The sequence below is a fragment of the Nycticebus coucang genome, chromosome 6 (genome assembly GCF_027406575.1).
Source record: "Nycticebus coucang isolate mNycCou1 chromosome 6, mNycCou1.pri, whole genome shotgun sequence".
Classification (NCBI taxonomy): domain Eukaryota; kingdom Metazoa; phylum Chordata; class Mammalia; order Primates; family Lorisidae; genus Nycticebus; species Nycticebus coucang.
The window spans coordinates 75,179,263-75,194,450 of record NC_069785.1 but is presented as its reverse complement, the minus strand read 5'-3'; the positions used below and the strand labels follow the sequence as shown (position 1 = coordinate 75,194,450).

General features: G+C 48.9%; 1 protein-coding gene and 1 pseudogene across 7 annotated transcripts in view; both read left to right on the top strand.

Annotated features, from left to right (window-relative positions):
- The first annotated feature begins 1,549 nt into the window (after positions 1–1,549).
- Positions 1,550–15,188, top strand: part of CELF6 (CUGBP Elav-like family member 6) — a 35,984-nt gene continuing 22,345 nt past the window's right edge. For 3 of the 6 annotated variants that reach the window (XM_053595119.1, XM_053595116.1, XM_053595117.1), the window contains exons 1-2: positions 1,643–2,090; positions 5,663–5,745. In XM_053595119.1, coding sequence (XP_053451094.1) covers positions 1,829–2,090; positions 5,663–5,745 — 345 coding nt within the window. In that variant the 5' untranslated portion in view covers positions 1,643–1,828. Of the gene's footprint in view, positions 2,091–5,662; positions 5,746–14,241; positions 14,446–15,188 lie in introns of those variants that run through there. The other 3 variants (XM_053595120.1, XM_053595115.1, XM_053595121.1) reach the window with 2 other exon arrangements.
- Positions 9,419–10,453, top strand: LOC128588375 (40S ribosomal protein SA-like; annotated as a pseudogene). Its single transcript, XR_008380765.1, has one exon. The product of XR_008380765.1 is annotated as a 40S ribosomal protein SA-like (transcript).

The window sequence follows — 15,188 nt, the reverse complement described above, 5'->3', positions numbered from 1 at the left end:
TAAAGGAGTAACTTTTTGGCTTGGCACCTGTGGCGCAAGCTGCTAAGGCGCCAGCCACATACACCTGAGCTGCAGGGTTCAAATCCAGCCTGGCTGGCCAAACAATGACGGCTGCAAACCCAAAATAGCCAGGCGTTGTGGCAGGCGCCTGTAGTCCCAGCTACTCGGGAGGCTGAGGCAAAAGAATCGCTTGAGCCCAGGAGTTGGAGGTTGCTGTGAGCTGTGATGCCACAGTACTCTACCCAGGGGACAGCTTGAGGCTCTGTCTCAAAAAAAAGGAGTAACTTTTTATTAAGGGATAAAAATAATGTTTTTAAATTATGACTTATTTCTGAATTTGAATATTACTTTAAGATTTTTTTGATGATTCCAGTTGCTGCTGCTACTCCTTGAGCAGTTTCTTGGAAGGGTTGTGTTAAAGTAGCTATTAAAACAATATAATTAGCAATTTTACTCAAAGAGGAAAGAAAAAATTTCATGGAAGAAATGTATAACATGAATTATTTATTTTTATTATATTACTATTCTGTCCAAACATCACTGGCCCATCAAGAGAATACATAGACTTGTGCAAGAGTAATAGAATTCCATCAGCTCTGATATTTTGCCAACTTCCAGTCATATAAAAATGATTGCTTTACATATAGTTTTCATTTTTGTTATTCTGAACGTGTATTTGTGGAAATAAGAAACAGATATATTTAACAAACTGTAACTGGATTGTATCTTTTAAGTATTTAGACACCTGGTATGTCAATTTCCGTTTCTTCTCTTGCCCTGGGCCCTGCAAACATTAGAAGCGGGCCTGGCCCTAACCTCCTTGACCCTCAGAACTGCAGTTTTAATTCCCCCAAAAGGAAGATAACACTCATGAGCTCAAGGGATTGGTGTGAACCTGCCACCTGGTGAGCTCAAGGGATTGGTGTGAACCTGCCACCTGGTGCGTAAAAGTTCCCTTTTCTTCTGAGGAGAAATCGGTGTTTAAGACGCGTTCAGAGGGTTTTGTTTGTTTTACTCTTGTCTAGTTGCTTGCTTGCATGCTTGCTTTTTTAGTATGCAAGGCAGACGAACGTGTTTGAGGCTTAGGGGTAAGAAAGCGGTTGAAAACATAAGGAAGGGAGAGCGATGTGTGATGGGGCCGGGTGGGATGGGCTTTGGTGGTGGGACCAGTTAAGAGGGCTCCCCCTCCAGCCGTTGGAGGTGTGCGTGCCTATGTGTGCCCGTGTGTGAGGAGGGGATTAGCTCCGACTCTCGCAGACACCATCGCGCATGACGAAGCTACTTCCCTTCACGCGGCGCAAGGCGCACACGCGCGATCCACGGCCACGCCCGCACACACTCAACACACACAGGGCATTCGAGGGTCCGGTTGCCATGGCGAGCAGGAGCGCGTGAGCCCCGCCGCCCTCCCGCCCCCGGCCGAGCCCAGTCACCTCCCACTCTGATTGGCCGCCGCTTCCTCATTATGCAAATCATTTGCGTAGAGTCGGCGGCCAGCTGCCTGACGTCATCAAGCACGGGGGCTGGGGCTCGGGGCTTGGCTCCGGGAGAGCTCCGGCGGGAGCCCAGAGAGCGCCGAGCGCGGACCTGGAGCCAGACCCCAGCGTCCCGCCACCTCTGCCCGGGCCCGCCCCGGCCCGGCCCCGCCCCTTTCCAGCCCGCCCCACCCCCTCTACGCCCCTCCACCCGGACCCCGCCCCCTGTGCAGCCCCCCGCCCTCGCCGCCCGGGCCCCGCCCCCTCCCCTGGCCCTCGCCACCGGTCCAGGGAGGGGACGGCGGGACAGGCGGGACCGGTGGGACCGGCGGGAGGGCGGACCGGGCGGTGATATGGCCGCGGCGCCCGGAGGGTCAGCGCAGCCCGCCGGCCCCGGCCCGCGCCTGGGTTTCAGCACCGCGGACAGCGGCGTCGGTATGAGCGGGCTGAACTCGGGTCCCGCGGTGCCCATGAAGGACCACGACGCCATCAAGCTCTTCGTGGGGCAGATCCCGCGGGGCTTGGACGAGCAGGACCTCAAGCCGCTGTTCGAGGAGTTCGGCCGCATCTACGAGCTGACGGTGCTGAAGGACCGGCTCACCGGCCTCCACAAAGGTGCGCGGGGTCAGCCCAGCCTAGCCCAGCCCCAGTCCGATTAGAGTGTGGCCTGGCCCTAACCCTAGCTCTACCTAAAGCCAGTCCAACACCAGTCCAATATCAGCTCCACCTGCTCCCCAGATCACAGAGCTCTCAACCCAGAATTTTCTCTCTGACACCCTCCTTGATCATCACTCTGGTCTCCTATCATGTTCTCCACTCTAACCTCCAAATGCTACCCTCCACCTCTCACATCTCAACAGTAGCTTTCAGTCGGACCTCTCCACCCTCCCTCCCATCAGACATCCCAAATCCTGGAATTTGGAAACTTATTTTACCATCTAGATCTCTCAATCTCCCAAACCTTGGTCCCAAGTATTCTGGAATCCTCCATCTGGTGCCACCCCACTGAGGCCTAACTACCCACACCCATATCTTAACTTTCACCCCTTCTTCTGGACTCCAAATCCAGCCAACTCCCAAAGCCTTCTTTTGACTCTCACACTGGCCTCCTAAAACCTCACAAATCCAAACTCTCTCCTTCAGAAGCCTGGCCTGTCTAACTCACAAAATCCAATTCAGCTCTTGAGAAGCTCTCAGTTCCAAATGCCCCCTCTCATGTTTGACAATAACCCCAATCTCTCCTTTGCCAGAATCCCAGCACTCTCCACCTCTTCTAATTTGAGTCCAGAACCCTGACCTCAGTTGGAACTCCCACCACCCTTTGTCCCCTTCATCTTAGATTTCCCTCTGCTGAATCTACACTTTTTTCACCTTCTAGTCCCCCTATTCCTGTGTCTCTTCTTTGCTCCTCCCCAATCCTCTTTATGGCCTCATGCTTTCCCTCCCTCACAGGTTGGTCCCAGACCAGAGCACTCTCAGGGCCGGTCAGGCTGAAGATGCCCTTGCTAAAGAGACAGAGGCACCACAATCCTGCCCAGCCACACCCCTTTCTTCCTGTAGAGAGAGGGAGGAGGCTTGTTTACATGCAGGAAAGGCTGTCCAAGCTAGGCTGGAGTAAGAGAGCCAGAGTCACGTGTGATACGTGGGCAAGAGAAGGAGAAATTATTTGAGGAGAAACACCTTTATCTCCTCACCACAACCATCATGCTGTGGTTTCATGTTTTTGGTGGGGAAGGGTCACTATCCTTCGTGATCGTCATAAGAGAGAAGTGGTGGGCCTTGGGTATAATAGCTAAAAGTACATTTTAAGGGCTGAGAGCTGGAATCAGACTGCCACTTTTTTTCAACTTGGAGGCCTTTGGGGGGTTCTTGGCACACTAATGTAGGGGCTTCAAGAAAATGCCCATAGAAAGGCTGGGGCAATCTGGGTAGGAGTACAGCATCTACACTTTGGAGTAGGGTTACATAAAAGGGGGCATGAAGGACAACATCACACCATCCAGATGTCTTCCAATGCAGTTCAGCTGCTGCCTGTCTGTCCATTTATCTATAACAAGCTATTTTCTAGACATTTATTTCAGTAAGTACAAAGCTAATCATTGTAGGTAATCTATTACAATAAGAGAAGTGTACAGAACACCTTTAATTCTCACTCTTCTCACTCAAACACTATCAGAATCTTTGAACTGTTCCCTCATCCTTTCTCTCCCCATGTAGCTCTAATTCTTACTGTTTTTTTTTTGTTGTTGTTCATCTATTCCTCAAACCATGCTTCTCTGTCTTTCCTTCCTTTCATTCTTTCAATCCTCTATCCCAAGTAGTCCATAGGAGGCTTCTTTAGGCAAAACTAGGCCCCCTGAGCCTTTCAGACAGGCAACCCTACCCAGTTCTGACGTCAGATGATGACTTGGTGGCAAAAGACAGAGCAGGAATGTAAGGGGAATCAGGTGTTTGGTGATGTATTACCAAACCAACCTGTAACTCTCCAAGGGAAGTGTTTGTTGCCTTGCAAGATGATTTCAGAGGGTCTCAAGTCAACATCTTCCCCACTCTCTCCCCAACAACCGTGATGTGTAAAAGCTAGAACGACTCATTTTCCTTTTGACGGCTGGATATTGAAGAAGGCTGCAAACAATGCTTTGAATACAAGTCTGGGAGTTAGGAAATTCCAAACCTTCCCCTGCCACTGACACACTCTCTGGGCTTCTATTTCTCTGTTAATATGGTAAAAGTTTGACTCAGGAGTTCTCTAAGATCCCTTTAACTCATTGAATGGCAGGTAATCCACCCATCTTAAGGGAGACAGCCACATAGAACACACCAGAAAAAATGTTGCCATTTTCCTTTCTAGCCTGCTGAGGTCTAAGTGGAAAACTCCACCAAGTTCCTTGTGGATTCACAAATCCACTTTTTCCGCTTTCAGTCCATCTCCCTCCTATACTCAGAAGGCACTTTCTGGAAACACAAATCTTATCATGTCATAGTTGCTCTTCGGAAAAAGTTGGAAATCTAACCGAGGCCTTAATTCCCACATATCTCGCTAGCCACTCTGCCCCAATTCACCAGCTTCCAACCATGGTAGTCCTTCAGTCCACTTCTCCAATACACCAAGTTTTGGCTAAGTCTTCACTTATGCTATTCTCTATCCCTGAAATAATCACCACCCTTTTTAAAACCTGGTTCTTGAAGACTCAATGTTCTTGTTCTTAAGGACTCAATGTTTTCTTTGAGACATTGGAAAAATTTATGTGCCCCTAGTGATGAGTTGCCTAATCCCCATGAGGACAGGGAATGTGCCCATCTTATTACCATTCTTACTCCCAGGCCCATCATAATTCCCCACCATAATGAGTGTTCAATACATATTTTCTGAATGAACGTGTGCTCGGTGAAATCCCTGCTTTAGTGCTTCCTTATAGCCTACAGGTTCTAAGAACAAAAAAGAGGGAGCCTGACCCTTTACCTCAACCAAGACCCCTCTCTACTCCATATCTGCTGGCCCTTTTAGAAAGGCAAATTTGGGGTACAATAACCCTTTAAGAGGCCCTATCTTTAAGCACTGGGAAGAGTTGATAGATCAATCTCCTTGAATAGGCTTAGGAGGTCCCTGGAAACTCCTACCTATGGGAAGCCCTTAAACCAGTCCCATCTTACAATCCTCAAATCAATCCATTCCCCAGCTTCAAACTTAGGGAAGAGGGTTTGTTGGGACCCCTGGAGTTGTCCCCCAAACCTTCTCTTTCTCATGCCCCCTCCCATCTGAAATTGAGTTGAGAAGGAATTAAAACTGATCCTAGGAGACTCCATGGTCTGAAGCCAAAGCATAAGGGGGAGTCTGGGTTAGAGATGAAAGTAAAGCTGCTTAGGGAGGTTTAAGCCCAACCAGACTTATGGCTGGAGTAGGGAGGGAGATATGGGATTGTAGGAGCATATGACTGGGTGTGGGTACATATGTTCCCTGGGCAGGAGGCCAGGAGCAAAGGAAGGAGCCAGAGCCTGTGACGTAGGTCCTAAGGTACATAAAGCCCCTCCCTTCAGAGAAGGTGGGAGGCAGAGAAGGCTTCTCAGAAGTAGGGTCCTTGTTTAAAAGAAAGCGTGTCCTTAAGTTTGGCAACTTAATGGGGTCTATAAAAGAAGAGCATTTGGGGGTTTCAGGAAACCCCCTGAGCCAGCCTCTTCCTCTTCAGGCTGTGCCTTCCTCACCTACTGCGCCCGGGACTCTGCTCTCAAGGCTCAGAGTGCGCTGCACGAGCAGAAGACCCTGCCAGGGGTAAGTCCTCCAGGGTTGGGGGTGGGAATTACCTCAGGCTGGGGACAGTGCCCTATATGCATGCCAAAGCAGCATCTGGGGGCTGGGTTGGGACCAAGAATGAGAAGCAGAGTCATTTTTCTGAGAAGGCTCAGCTGTGCCCCCAAAAGCTATAAGTTCTTAGTTACACTCAATTTTCTGGCTCAAATAAATGGGCTCAAGATCCTTAGTCCAGATGTTCCACCTCATCTTTTAGCAGAGGCATCTTTTAGGAGTATTGTAGGCTAAGCTAGAATTTGTTCACCTTGGCTAAAATCATAGCATCAGATGTCATTTGTCACTGTTGTGATTATGTATGCACACTCCTATATGGAGTAAAGGCTCTACTAGGCTAGTACAACATTTTCTCCAATCCCAGGGTCCTTGATGGCACTTCCATCTGGTTCTCTTCCTAAAATAGTTTTTTGGGGGAGGTGCCTTAACTCACCAAGATTGTCTTCCTTCCACACTGCAAACAGTTGGCTAAAATTAGGGAGACCTGCGTCTATGGACAGCAAGGTTTATAGGCACCAGTGGTCCCTGATCTGGTCTTGGCTAGTGGATAATCACTGAACAAAAGGAAAAGTTTTGCTTGGACCCACTGACCAAGCAGTAGAAAGAAGTAGTGATTGTTAGGAACTAGCATGGGTTTACCAAGAGTGAGTCATGCTAGGTTTTCTCTTGTCCATGGAGTGTTATGTCTACAACTGAGCACAATCAAATACCACAGGCAACCCAAACTCAGGACTATGTCCAGTTCTAGGCTACAGATTTAAAAGAATGATTTGCCTGCCAAAAAGAGACCAGGTTGAAGTAAAGATACAAAATAAATCATGGAATTATAGTGTGAAGGAATTAGGGGTATTTAACTAGAAAAGAGAGGTTTTAGTGGGACTTTAATAGGGAGGCATAATAACATAATAACTGAGAATACTGGTTGTTGAGTCTTACAGTATTGGATTTGAATCCCAGCTCTGCTATTTATCAGTTTCATTTCTATGTCTCTGGATACATTAATCAGACTCTTGACCTTTAATTTCCTTGATCTATAAGAAGTAGGTTATACTAACACCTAGCTCACTGGGCTATAGTGAGGATTAATTGAGGCTTAGCAAGTATCTGGGACAGAGTAAGACCCCAATAAGTATTACTGTTGGGGTGCGGGTAACTGCCTTCAGATTCTGAGTTCTAGTTTTCTATGAGTGGCCCCAGAAGGCAGGATTAGGATCAGTGAATATTAAACAACAGACAGGGATATCAGGTCAGTGTAAAGAAAAGTCACTTGTCTGAATTGGAGCTGCCCAGCAATGGAATTAGCTTTGCCAAGAGGGGATCAAGCTGTTGATGGGGTATCAAATTTTAGAATCAATCTTAGTAACTGAAACAACTTAAACCTCACTCTTGGGGACTCAGTGCAAAGGAACACCAACTTACCATTACTGTACATGCAGGCTCTAGAGTCAGACAGACCTGGGTGTGGATCTATGCCCCACCACCCATTAGCTCTGCAACCTTGGACAAGTCTTTACCTTAAGCCTTAGTTTCCTCATCTGTAAAGTTGAACTCAGGGTTTTTTAATAATTAAATAAGCTAAGTCATGTAACGTCCTTAGCACTGTTCTCGGCAGATATGAGCACTCAATGTGCTACTAGCTAGTGGTAGTAGTAACAAGTAACAGCAGCATCAGTGGGAGTAGTAGTAGAAGTCATCATTCATCTAGCCACGGGAGCAAATGGCTTCTGCTGTTAGAACTGAGAGTCAATGAGACAGCTGTAGTGTTCCATGTGGAAAACAGCATGGGAAAGGTGCAGAGACGGAAGGAGCAGGTGGATGTGAAACGGGGCTGGGACTGTGTGGGAGGCCCATGTGAGCATGAGGCCCACTGGGGAGATCTATAGAGAGCACCAGTTGAATAGGAAACTTCGAATGCCAGCCTGAGGAGGTTGGGCTTTTTACGGAAAGCAAATAAGAGGCACTAAAAAAAATTTTTAGATGAACTTTGGGAGGAAAAAAAATCCTCTCCTCCATAAACCACAGGACTCCACTAGATGAGGGATACCTGGGAAGCTCCGTGATGCTGAGGGCCCCTGAAATAAGGGCTATGAAGCCCTAGAGTACTGGGAGAGTTTCTGGGCTAGAAAAGCAAAATAGTAATAACTAACATTTATCAGTACCAGTGTTCCTAGCATTTTACGTGTACTAAGTCACTTAATCCTCTGTGAGGAAGGTATTGTTGTGGTTATTGGCATTACTAGTTTACAGATGAGACATGAAAAGGTCACATAGCTACTAATGGGAAGAACTGGACTTTGAGCCCATTTAGTCTGACTCCAGAGCTCATTCACTTAACAACTGCGCTGGTACCTGAGCCGGCTTTGTGACAGAGAGGTCTCAGGTCTAGAAAGAATGATGACTGAGAACATCTTCCCACTCCCACCTTTCCATCTTCAAATTCCAGTGTGGTCTAGCTTCCTCTGCTACCACCAGGACTGGCTTTATTCACCCTCCCCAGCTTAACAAAGTGAAAATTAATATTTAATTATACCCATAAATGAAAATCAATGGCTGCGTTGGCCAGCCCCAGCAATGTCCGTGCCATCAGTCTTTGCTCTGGGCCTGCCAGGGGCAGTAACAACTTTAGTCATCTGGCCTTAGGCCCAGCAGCAGGGAAGGAGGAGGGTGCCCAGCTGTCTGCAGGCCCTGGGTCCTCGGCATAGCTGCCACCTGTTGGAGAAGCAGGGACAAGATTTCAGTCTGAGCTCCTGTTATAGTCAGGCAGGACTGCCACCATGGGACCAGGAAAGGCTGGGTCAACCGCCAAAGAGAAAGCCTGGACTCCCAGGGGAAATTTCATGGGATCTGATGGGCTGAGACCACCTCTTGGCCCCTCTTCACTTGCTCCTACCAATTTCCATCACCTATCAAAGCGTAGCATCTTTACTTGGGCTTCCTTCAAACTTAGAGCTCTGTCCCACCTGGCTCCCATCTCCTGCAGCCTCTTCCCCACGAAGCTGGAGCTACTTCTTTCAGCCTCATTTTGGGCTCCAGAATCCACCTGAAGAGGGTGAGGCCCAACTTCAATCCCACTTCAGAGGGTGTCCCCTTCTTTGTCTGTCTCTGTTTATGACCTCCCTTCCTTTGGGAAGCTATCCATTCAAACACTGTGAAGGAGACAGTAGGGGAGCGTATTTGCTTTTGCCCTGCACAAGACAGCTTGGATAGAGAGGGCAAATAGGGGCAAAAATCCAGTCATGGTCTATTGACCAAGCCAAGCACGTTTGGATGCTGTGTCAGTTCAGAGGAAAGGACACACATTTTCTAATTTATCCCCAGTGTTGGGGGAGTGCCATTTTGTAATTCATGCAAAGGCACCGTGTGGATGAGTGTCAGTCTTTGCCCTCAAGAAGCTTCCAGCCCAGGAAGGAGCCTCCCTGGGGTTTATATCTGAGCATGTAAAAGAGGCAGCAGGAGTGGGGAGAGAGGAGATGCTAGCTGAACTGAATGATGATCACATCTCATCATATTTGAGGCCTGGAAGACAAAGACCATTTCTGGAATTCTAGGGATAATGTGAAAACCAGCAGGGAAGGTGTCCAGCAGAGGGCTGAGACTCCATGTGAGCGGAGAGTATTGTGCATGTTGGGTAGCAGGGAAGGCAAGAAAGACTCGCATTTCCTTTTCGGCGCTGCTCAGGGAGGGCCCATCCGGCATTGTTCTGGATTCCCACCGTAACTTAAAGGGAAATTTTCACAATGTCTGGAGCCCTTGATGTCCTGCAAATGAAGGAGGAGGATGTCCTCAAATTCCTTGCAGCAGGAACCCACTTAGGTGGCACCAATCTTGCCTTCCAAATGGAACAGTACAACTACAAAAGGAACAGTGATGGTGTCTACATCATAAATCTGAAGAGGACCTGGGAGAAGCCTCTGTTGGCAGCTCGGGCCATTGTTGCCATTGAAAACCCTGCCGATGTCAGTGTCAGATCCTCCAGGAATACAGGCCAGCGAGCTGTGCTGAAGTTTGCTGCTGCCACTCGAGCCACTCCTATTGCTGGCCGCTTCACTCCCGGAACCTTCACTAACCAGATCCAGGCAGCCTTCCGGGAGCCTCGTCTTCTAGTGGTTACTGATCCCAGGGCTGACCACCAGCCTCTCACAGAGGCATCTTATGTTTACCTGCCTACCATTGCTCTGTGTAACACAGATTCTCCTCTGCATTATGTGGACATCGCCATCCCTTGCAACAACAAGGGAGCTCCCTCAGTAGGTTTGATGTGGTGGATGCTGGCCCGGGAAGTTCTCCGCACGCGTGGCACCATCTCCCGTGAACATCCGTGGGAGGTCATGCCAGATCTCTATTTCTACAGAGATCCTGAAGAGATTGAAAAGGAAGAGCAGGCTGCTGCTGAGAAAGCTGGGACCAAGGAGGAATTTCAGGGTGAATGGACTGCCCCAGCTCCTGAGTTTACTGCTACACAACCAGAGGTTGCAGACTGGTCAGAAGGCTGCAAGTGCCCTCTGTGCCTACTCAGCAGTTCCCCACTGCAGACTGGAGCACCCAGCCCGCCACTGAAGACCGGTCTGCAGCTCCCACTGCTCAGGCCACTGAATGGGTAGGAACAACCACGGAGTGGTCTTAAGCTGTTCTTCCACAAGCTCTTAAACAAGATGGAAATAAAGGAGGAAAATAAACATCAGTTTAAAAAAAAAAGAAAGACTCACACTTCGGCCACCAGTCATGGGATTTTAGGCTTTATCAGGAGCCACACAATGGGAGGATTTGGGGGGATTTTAGATAGAGAAGAGTGAGAGACTGGTTTTAAAAGACCCTTTAGGTTACTGTGGTTTGAGTGCAGGTGAATGATGATCTGGCCTAGAGCCAGGGATAGGGCAGGAATGGGAGACGAGGACGGATTGGAGAGCTATTTAGGATAGCCATGTAGGTTCTTGAACTAATGGGACTTGATCCTGGATTGAATTAGAGAAGGGAGTGCTACAAATGATCAGGTTTGCTTTCTTCTGTCCCACTCTTCCTTGTACCTCATGATACATCCCCCAGACCCACCTAAACTCTCTTCTCATGGAGAAGACAGTGCTGAGAATGTGAGCGCTGAGTGGAAGGAATAGATGGCATCAGGACGGAAGAGTTTGAAGAGGGCAATGCTGAGCCCAAAGGCAGGACTTTTAGACAAGTCGAGCAGGAAGCTGAGGTAGGGCTTGCTTTCTCTTCTGCCCTCCCGGTTAGAAGGACCATGACCTTGTGAATGTCTGAGCTGCCTCTGACTTGCCCAAATCCATTGCCTAGAACAGGTTGTTCTTTTTTACATTCTCTACCTTGATTTCCCTCCAGAGCTAGGCCCTGAAGAAATGGGCCTGGACTCTACCTGAGAAACCCAAGGAAACAGGTGCTCAGCCAGGGCTCACCTGAAGTCCCATGATGAGTTCTTGGCCCAGGAGGCAGAGTTCTCTTTTCCTCAGAGGATTAGAGAACTGATTAGCTCACCCCATTCTCATGTTTATCCCCTGCCTGTGGCAGGGATGAGGCAGGGCAGAGTGACTAGGAAGCTCATGTAGGCTTTCTCCTCCAGCCACACATAGCATACCTAAGTCCCAGGTGTCCTCCACAACCAAGGTTCAGAGCCCTGGGGAGCACTACTCTCCCCAGCTCTGTTTTCATTCTCCTGGATTCCTGCCCCCAGGAACTTCTCTGTACCTCCAAACTCCCAAACTCCCAACTTCCCCTATTCCTAAACTGTGGACCCAAGTGTCAGCCAACATGCTATCCTCTCCATGGGTCCCCACATCCAATTGAACTATACAACAAAATTATTGGCAGCACCTGTGGCTCAAAGGAGTAGGGCGCTGGCCCCATATGCCAGAGGTGGAGGGTTCAAACCCAGCCCTAGCCAAATAAAAAAAAGAAATTATCCAGGTGTACTGGTGGGCACTTGAGCCCAGGAATTTGAGGTTACAATGAGCTGTGATTGTGCCATTGCACTCCAGCCTGGGTGACAGAGAGAGACCCTAAAAAAAGAGAGTCTCTAGGGCGGCGCCTGTGGCTCAGTCGGTTGGGCGCCAGCCCCATATACCGAGGGTAGCAGGTTCAAACCCGGCCCCAGCTGAACTGCAACCAGAAAATAGCCGGGCGTTGTGGTGGGCACCTGTAGTCCCAGCTACTCGGGAGGCTGAGGCAAGAGAATCGCTTAAGCCCAGGAGTTGGAGGTTGCTGTGAGCTGTGTGACACCACGGCACTCTACCGAGGGCCATAAAGTGAGACTCTGTCTCTACAAAAAAAAAAAAAAAGAGAGTCTCTAAAAATAAATAAATAAATAAGAACCATAGTTCAGTTAATTCTTCCTAAACATGTCTTGAGCCTATTCATTTCCTTCTATCCAGATCATGCTCACCTCTTGCCTGTGTCACTGATCTTCCTGCCTCTAATTACTCTCTTTCTAATCCTTTCTCTCCCTAGTGAGACAGCCACCCTATAGCAACCTTCATCGAACAAATTCGACAGATCATTCCCCTAATTAAAATCCTTCCCTGGATTCTCTTGGCTTTTGAAATACCACAAAGTCAAAATTCTTTGACATGGGTTTCACAGACTGCCCTGATCTGGCCATGCCTAGCTTTCAGTTTCATATCCTTCCATTAAAAAAAAACAAACAAAAACAAAAACAAAACCCAACATTCTATGTGGTACAGCTACTAAGACCTAGCCAATGTCATTTTTGCCACAACCTTGAAAGGTAGAATCATGATTCCCTCTTTTACTAAGGTGGTTACTCAAGCTCAGAGACCTTAGGGAACTTGCCAGTGATGGAATCAGGATTTAAACCTACATCTATCTGACTTGGAAACAATTTGTTCTACTCTGGCTACCCATGCCAGCTACTCACCAGAGCCCTTCCTCCTTCTGAACTTCAGCTCCCTGTCCTTTCCCCAGCCATCTAAAGTGCTCAGCCACCAGCCCTATCTCTTCCATTATCTCCATATGGTCAATAACCCCAGTCCTGCAAGGCTCAGATCAAACATTGCCTCCTTCATGACACTTTCCCCAGATTACCCTTTCCAGCTGGAGTTGGCCTCTCTCACAGCTCTTTACCTTACACTCCCCCAAGGCCCTGCTCCCTCTATCCCTCATTATTTCTGTTCATATCTTAAGGATGGAATTGAGAAACACAACGCAAAAATCATGGACTTCAGTGTGAGACAGACCTGGGGCAAATGTGATCTTAGACAAGTGATTTATTTAACTTCCCTCAGTCTCAGCTTTCTCATCTCTAATATGGGACAATGGTATTCCCTTACAGAGCAGGTGAAAGGATTTAGAGATAATGTATACAAAGTTGCCCAGGCACATAGTGGGTTCTCAGGAAGTGGTGACATTATCTTCCCCTCTATGAGCTTATAAGGAGAGGGTCCCCATCTAGGCCATCACCGTTTCCCCTGAAGTGCCCAGCCTGGTCGGGAAATGCTGGCAGCATGCCTGAGCAGTAGAAGACCTAGGCCACGTCCATGGGAGACGTGTACATTACACCCAGTGTCCACTCTACACCCAAGGGTGGTGAAGCGGGTGGGAGGAGGCAAAGGGGTGTCCCCCAGAGCACCATCTCCCAGGAAAGTCAGCTAGGGAGGCAGCTGCCATGGAAACTGCTGCTGTCACATGTGCTTGTCACTCTGGGCTCCAGAGAAAGTCTCAGGATCTATTTAAGAACTAATAAAATAATGATGGTCTTGCTCACTCTCACTGCCCTCTAGCCCAGGCTTCCAGTCCTCTTCTTTCCCACCAGGCTCCTCCCTGCCTCTCCTGCACCTGCTTTCTGACCCCCATTCCCACATTTCCTTCCCACCTCCACCAGTAACTCTCTTTCCTTGTTCCTTTTGAGGTCTGTCTCTTTTTTTCTCATCGTTTCTGTCTTCCTGTGTTTCTTCATCTCTCCCTGTGTCTCTGCTCTCCATGGCTCTGTGTCTTGGTCTCTCCTCCACAATCACAGGTGGCCATGCCCAGGGACGGGTCCTGTCCTCCTGGTCCCTAGCCCAGGCCAGTCCAGACCTGTCCAGCTCGCCCTGATCTGCTTGGATTGATCTGTCATCCCCTCTAGACTGCAACCTGAGTCCTGTCGGTGTCTCGGCCCCCACCCACAGCCTGGTACACTGCAGGTGCTCCACCACCAGCGGGTGGGTGTGTCAGAGCCCGGGGCGGGAGGGGGATTGCGCTGGTTTAGGCTTGGCCTGTTTCCCTTAACACCCCCCCCCATTTTTTTAAAAATAAGACCTGCCCACCCCTTTACCCCCAAATTTGATTCAAAGGAAATTGCTCAACTGTGACTGCCAGGGCGTTACCATGGTTACTGGGTAGCACTTGTGGCTATGGTAACAGGAAGCTGCCTGTTGTCTCGGCAACGAGCATATTGGTAAGGGATGGAGTGGCCCCTGATTGGTGCAGAAGCAGTGCATTTCCTGAGGGGAGGGGGTCAGATCATCACCTTCTCAGGCCAGATGGGCATCAGTACCCCTTCCTCCACGAACAGGAAGGCCGCTGTTCTTTCCTCCTGGCACTCAGCTCTCTGCCCCCCACCAATAATTCCTCACATCCCACGCACCCAGCTCTTGGCAGTTTACAAAGACCTTTTGCGTCCCCATTACCTCATGTGATCCCCACAACACCCATGAGAGGAAGGTGAGATGGGGGTTCAATCATGAACTCACTCAGGGTGGTTGGGGGATGGGAATGTGGGGGGATATATCGAAATCACCTAGGAGCTTTTTCAAACTATACAATCCCCAATGTAAGAATCTAATATGGTTTCTGGGTGATTCTTATCTACCCCTGATCAGGGATCCCCTGAATTAAAAGGTAAAATTGGTTGGAGGGGGGAAGGGATGGAAGGAGAAGTCAAGCTGCTTTTCAGGTTTACCGCTTGGTGACTGGGAGGATCAGGTGTGGGCAAAAAGAAGAGGTCTGGCTTGGGCGTGTTGAGTGAAGGTGCTCATGGCCTTTCCAGTGGGATGTCCAGAAAGCAGCTGGGAACGTGGGTCTGAAGCTCAGAAGAGAATGTGGGCTGGAGACATGGCATTCTGAGTCATCCTGTGTGGATAGCAGCAGAGGCTGTGGGTGTGGATGAGACTAGCTGGGAAGAATGGGAACAGCAAGACAAACAAGGCCGAGCATAATGCCCCTGGAAAACTCCAGCATCCTCTGACGAAGAGGAGCCCAGGGAGCAGACAGAGGAGTTGAGTGTAGAGACTATGGGGACACAGAAGCCTGGGGAAAAATTCAATCTGAGAGAGGGCAGCTTACTTACAACCACGAAATGACAGCATTGGGGGTAGATAGCGCTATGTCTGATTCCCAGATTGTTTAATCTATGTGACACATAGCATTATATCCTCGGTTTTAGACATAAAACATAAATCTGAATT